The sequence below is a fragment of the Salmo salar genome, chromosome 15 (assembly GCF_965601325.2).
Source record: "Salmo salar chromosome 15, fSalSal1, whole genome shotgun sequence".
Lineage (NCBI taxonomy): Eukaryota > Metazoa > Chordata > Actinopteri > Salmoniformes > Salmonidae > Salmo > Salmo salar.
Window position 1 is genome coordinate 67,021,004 of NC_138305.1, and position 6,709 is coordinate 67,027,712.

Below are 6,709 nucleotides of genomic sequence, written 5' to 3' on the forward strand. Positions count from 1 at the left end.
ATGATTGAATGGAAAAAGTCAGACTGGGTTTTCCATCTTCAGGGCTGTATGATAAACCCTTTCATAATAATACCCTTAAGATTACTGTACAGTTGGGTAAGTTTTTATTGGCAGAATCTGCCTTTTGTGTGAAACACCCTCTCTTTTCAGAGTTTTATCTATGAGCCATAACTTTCCCCCATCTCTAAAGCTTTCTTCTCTCCTATTGCAGTTAACTGAGGTGGGAAAGGACAGCTTACCCTCCTGGCTGCACTGGGACACTGGGAGCTGCATCCTACAAGGCCTAGCCCTGGAGCAGGACAAAGGTGTCCACCATATCTCCCGCTCTGAGATAAACAGTGGCCATGGCCTGGAGGCCTTCTCTATTGAGGTGCACCTAGAAGGGCGAGCCAACACTGAGCCGGCCCTGTTGGCCCTCCAGGCTGAGAGCAACAACCTCCAGTCCTTCATCTGTGGCAACGAGGAGCCCATCACTGTCCTCACTATCATCTTGGATGCTGACCTCACCAAGATGGACGCCCAGCAGAGGGTAGGCCTGCTGGCTAGCATGAAGAAGTTTTCCGGTGTCCCTCTGGAGCACATGAGGGTGGTCCCCGTCGTCAACAACCGCCTGTTCGACATGTCCGCCTTCATGGCCGGGCCTGGAAATGCCAAGAAGGTGGTGGAGAATGGGGCCCTGTTGTCGTGGAAGCTTGGCTGTGCCCTTGACCAGTCCAACATTCCGAATATCAACAGCGTCCAATCACCTGCCAAAGACGGGTCCATGTCGTCCAAGTTAGGCTACCCAGTGGTGGGCTGGCACATCGTCAACAAGAAGCCCCACTTGGTGAAACGGGTCAGGAGGCAGCTGGGAAACACCCCCACTCCTGTGCCCTCCCTTCTCCCCCCAACCACTCATCCCGAGCCCCCTACTCGTATCATTCCCACCCCCACATCCCCTTCCATCTCCCTAGCCACTGACAGCTCTGCCCCCCCTGTCCGTGGCCCCTTGCCCTTGCCGGTGAAGCCCACTATCAGGCTAAGAGATCAGATAGCCCACACTCCTACTATAGGGGTTCCTCAGCCCACTAGGATCCTGGGCACCACCAGTACCATCCTTATACAGCCTACTATGACCCAGCCTGCTATTCCAGAGGCTACTGCTCTGCCCACCCCACCAAGCACCACTAGAAGGCCCAAGATTTCCACCACCAAGAAAACCAAGAAGCCCAAGATCTCCACTCCAGCGCCTAAGGAACCTAAAACCACGACTAAGCCACCCAGACACACCACCCATCTGTCTCCGGTTCCTGACTACAACAATGAGAAGCCCCAGCTACGCAATCCCATCGACGAGGTGAACGCCTGGGTCGGGACTTACTTTGAGGTGAAGATTCCTCCAGATACCTTCTTCGACAAAGAGGACGGCACCACAGACAAGCTGCGTCTGACTCTGAGGAAGAACCACAACGAGGCGGTGAGCGAGACCTCCTGGATCCAGTTCAACAGCACCATCCAGCTCCTTTACGGTCTCCCAGAGAAAGAACACATGGGCAAACATGAGTACTTCATGCTGGCCACCGACAAGGCAGGCATGAGCACCATAGACGCCTTTGAGGTCCATGTCAACCATTTGTCAGTCAACGACAAACCGTCTGTCGTTTTTGCTGCCCGTTTCTACGGCGAACCCAATACACTGACCAACGACATCCACAAGAAGATCCTCCTGACTAAGAAGTTGGCGTATGCACTGGGCGACCGGAACACCAGCACATTGACCCTGCGGAGCATCACTAAGGGCTCCATTGTGGTGGAGTGGACCAACAACAGCCTCCAGCAGAGTCCCTGTCCCAAGGACCAGATCACCATCCTCAGCAGAAAGATCTCCGACCCCCAGGGCAGGCCAACTCTGGCCTTCTCCAATGCCATGGAGCCAGACTTCAAACCCATCAATATCTCTGTTCGCGGCACCAACAAGTGCCATACCTACACGTTTGTGCCCCCAGGAGAGGTGATTATCCCTGTTCCCCCTCCAGCGACTCCTTCCCCTGGCACGGGTCGTAGCACCAGTGACGATGTCTACCTGCACACGGTTATCCCGGCTGTGGTGGTGGCGGCACTACTGCTGATCGCCGGCGTCATCGCAATGGTCTGCTACCGCAAGAAGCGCAAGGGCAAGATGACCATTGAGGAGCAGGCCACCTTTATCAAGAAAGGCGTGCCCATTATCTTTGCAGATGAGTTAGAGGACTCCAAGTCCCCCCCGTCCTCCAGTATTCCCCTAATCCTGCAGGAGGAGAAGCCGCCCCTGCCCCCTCCGGAGTACCCCAACATGGCTGGCCCTCACAGTACCCTGCTTAACCAGGATCTCCTGGAGTACTCCATCTACCAGGATGAGGACCCCAATGCACCCCCCTATCAGCCCCCTCCACCCTTCACTGTCCCCATTGAGGGGAAAGGGTCTCGCCCCAAGAACATGACATCATACAGGTCGCCACCACCCTACGTTCCTCCATAACGCTCTCAAAAGCCTTGGCTTTGGGATGGATGAGAGCAGTTGTTTGTATGAAAACAATTTACGTAGGGATTTTACACACGTACTGTAGATTAAGATGGCTTCGACATGGACGGAGTAGGCGACCACACCTGTATAAGTGACCACTATGAAAACATACTGTATAAGTCTACTACTGGCACAGGAAAACTGTACAGAGACAGTTTGAAACTCCAGCACTCTTTCTTTTGTTGTCCATCATAGTTGTGCTTTCGAATCTTGCTTAATAATCTTTTTTAAAATCTGTTCTTGCCAAGAATAATCATTTTTATCTTTGAAGATGTACTGTTTCTATTGTATAGAAAATAATGAAAATGCGGAAGAGACTGGAGGCTGCAGAGGCCTTGGATCAAATGTCACCATGACAACATACTAGGAGGCTATCATTCACAAAGTGAATCTTTATACAAATTACAGTGTATTGCTTTTATCTTTCTTTGAGCTAGATCTACTAAGATTTTGCATCTGTTATTTTTAGAAGGGAGTCTAAGACAAAAAGGCGAACTAAAACCATGTTTTATTTACGTCATAATTGTACATTTATATTATTCTCTTAATTTCTAGCCACGTTTCCATCCACAGTTTTTCTCAGAGTAAAGTCAATCTGTATAAATAAAATAAAAAAAATCATGGCAGCTGTGATCGAAACAGGTAGTTTCGGTACAATTTTATAAATCATATCGAAGTTAACTTGGAGTCACACAATGATATGGTGTGTGTGTGTGTGTGTGTGTGTGTGTGTGTGTGTGTGTGTGTGTGTGTGTGTGTGGTCCATGCAATTTATTAGGCTACAGATTAAATAATTTATGACGAATTTCACAGGATGGTGAAAGTGCATGGTGATCTTGATGCTCTTTTCTAATAAATATTGAGGGTCTTATTCTGATGACAATGATGATCGATGCTTGACTGCCATTTGACAAAAATATTCTCGCACTTATCCATAATAATCCCATCATGTAGACTAGCCTACCCGCACAGCATACCCGCATTGTATCTGTACCCATACTGTACCAAGGTACATATGCTATTTAACAGTTTGTGACAAAATTATTGGTAGAGTTCAAAATACGATGGAAACACATTGAATTTAAGCGAAAAAGTACATTTTGTGTGCACTTTCTACATCACACACAGACTTTTATCCTCAACAAGTTAGTTTGGTGGAAAAACACCACTGATGTGAAAATGCTCTTGTTTAATGCCGATTTATTTATTTTTTCTTTTGATTTGCATGAAAATCTATCTCCAATTGGATGGAAACTTAGCTTATGTTACCATTTGTTTCTCCTTGTAGGTTGTATCCCCTCTTGAAAATGACAGGTGTAAGACACCTAGTAAAACTAGCCCTTTGTGTCTTGCAGAACTAAACATTTGTAACTGGTAGCCTAAAAAGGACATGATTCAAAAAAATGTTTTCTTTAACAAATCATGTGACTGAAATATTCTCTGCTATACAGGTACTTGATCAACAAGTAAATCATAGACTCATAGTGAGTGACCCACACTTGTTCTTAATGTAATGGGATTACAAAACAGGAGTAATAATGACATTATATTCAGTGTATTAACTTGCCGCTGATCTCGTCCCTGAAACGGAAAGATCACTGAGTAGGCTAGCTGACTTTGATTATTCCGGGGTTGCCAAGGTAGTGACAAAGCAAAGCATGGCTCGTGTGGGCCCATAATGCTGGGTCAATGAGATGCTGTGACTAGATAATAGAGAGAACTGACGGAAGTAAAGAATTAGGCTACTAGATTGATCAACTGTTTGTTGCTGTTGTTGATGCAAGTTTTGGGGAACAGGTCTCCTTGGACCAGAGAGATATACTACAAAGCAGGATCAATGAGTAGGCTAGCTAACTTTGATTAAAAAAAAATATATATATATATATATTATATCGATTTTCTGGTTCATCAAGAAAGCTAAACATAGACATGTGTTTTTGGTTGTTGAGTCATTTAGACCATGCCCATTTCAAGCTTATCTTTCCAAAAAAGAATATGTTAGCTGGCTAACTCATTGATCCTGCTTTGTAGTATTTCACCCCCCCCGGTCTCTTGCTAAAGAGATTTAATCACAATGAGAGACTAACCTTCATTAAGTAAATGAAATAAGAAAATTGAGGGGGAACGTACTGTAATATCACTGCTCTCTGCCTCTATGCTGCTGCACTGTATCGTTAGTGTTCTGCCTCTGTCATTATCAGTTGAGACGAGGCATGGGGACAAGTATATGTACATAATGGTGTGCCTATGAAACTGAAGATCTCCAAAATGTTAGTGTTTTATCAGTAGAGTTGGTTAGGGAGGGTGGGTGGGTGGAAATCATTTTATATTTTGTTTGTCTAGATTTATGATCACGCTTTCATAAAACAAAAACAACTTTAATAGTTTGTGGGGGAAGGGAGACACATTTTTTTTTTTTTTACTTTTCCATCACTGAAAATATTGCATCCTGTAAAGAATACGATGGGGGATGAAAACAAGTGAATACTGTATGTTTCATATCTTATATCACCATAAGGAACAATGGTTGAAAAAATCTAATGTTTTTACAGATTTTTGATACAGTCTCAAATTTGTTTTATGAAAATATATTAATAAAGTATATTAATAAATATATTAATATATTAATAAAGATGAACTACTATTTGTAAAGCCTCAAAGACACTATGTTCCCTTCTCTGTTCAGTCTTTTTCCTTGGTGAAAACTGAATTTGACCACCACTGGTTTTGAATTATCACGTTACCATTTCTTCTATTTAAAAAAAATATATTTTACATTTATTTAACTAGGCAAGTCAGTTAAGAACAAATTCTTATTTACAATGACAGCCTATGACCAGTGGGTTAACTGCCTTGTTCAGGGGCAGAACGACAGAACGACGATTTTTACCTTGTCAGCTCGAGGATTCAATCTAGCAACCTTTCGGTTACTGGCCCAATGCTCTAACCACTAGGCTACCTGTCGCCCCTATTTCAAGCTTTATAAACATTTTCTCACATTTCATATATTAAAACCTGTTATGGCTAGGGGTTCCGCTAGCGGAATGTTTCGGCAACATCCGGTGAAATTGCAGAGTGCGAAAAAAAAATAAAAAAAATATTTGAAATATTTTACTTTCATACAATCACAAGTGCAATACACCAAATTAAAGCTTAACTCCAGCCACCATGTCAGATTTCAAAAAGGCTTTATGGCGAAAGCAAACCATGTGATTATCTGAGAACAGCACCCCATCAAACAAACACATGACAATCATATTTCAACCCGCCAGGCGCGACGCAAAACTCAGAAATAACGATATAATTCATGCCTTACCTTTGAAGAGCTTCTTCTGTTGGCACTCCAATATGTCCCATAAACATCACAAATGGTCCTTTTGTTCGATTAATTCCGTTGTTATATCTCCAAAATGTCCATTTATTTGGCGCGTTTGATTCAGAAAACACTGGTTCCAACTCGCCCAACATGACAACAAAATATCTAATAAGTTACCTGTAAACTTTGTCCAAACATTTCAAACAACTTTCCTAATCCAACTTTAGGTATTTTAAAACGTAAATAATCGATAAAATTTAAGACAGGATAAACTGTGTTCAATAGCTGATAAAATGAAAGTGTTGCGAGCTCCAGGTCACGCACCCCAAACAAAACAGTCCAGTTGGCTATACACCCAGAAAGGAAATGGCTACTTCTTCATTTCTCAAAAGAAAAACATCAACCAATTTCTAAAGACTGTTGACATCTAGTGGAAGCCTTAGGAACATCAACCAGATGCCTCAGCAATCTAGATTCACATAGAAAACCAATTGAAAACACAGTCACCTAAAACCAAAAAAATCCTGGATGGTTTGTCCTCGGGTTTCGCCTACCAAATAAGTTCTGTTATACTCACAGACATAATTGTAACAGTTTTAGAAACTTTAGAGTGTTTTCTACCAAAATCTACCAATTGTATGCATATCCTGGCTTCTGGGCCTGAGTAGCGGGCAGTTTACTTTGGGCACGCTTTTCATCTGGATGTGAAAATACCGTCCCCTAGCCCTAAGAGGTTATTAATACTTCCATGAGATTGGGTTATTAGCTATGGTTAATGTCAATAAGATTTAACATGTTTACAGTATGTGTACTTAGAGACAGTATGGAGACTGAGACATTAGCTAATGAGG

General features: G+C 43.3%; 1 protein-coding gene across 4 annotated transcripts in view; it reads left to right on the plus strand.

Annotated features, from left to right (window-relative positions):
• The window catches only part of LOC106571846 (dystroglycan 1), a 30,150-nt gene extending 24,976 nt beyond the window's left edge, over nt 1-5,174 (plus strand). For all 4 annotated transcript variants that reach the window (XM_014145325.3, XM_014145323.3, XM_014145324.3 and 1 more), the window contains one exon: nt 212-5,174. In XM_014145325.3, coding sequence (XP_014000800.1) covers nt 212-2,497 — 2,286 coding nt within the window. In that variant the 3' untranslated portion in view covers nt 2,498-5,174. The remainder of the gene's footprint in view (nt 1-211) is intronic.
• The last annotated feature ends 1,535 nt before the right edge of the window (nt 5,175-6,709 follow it).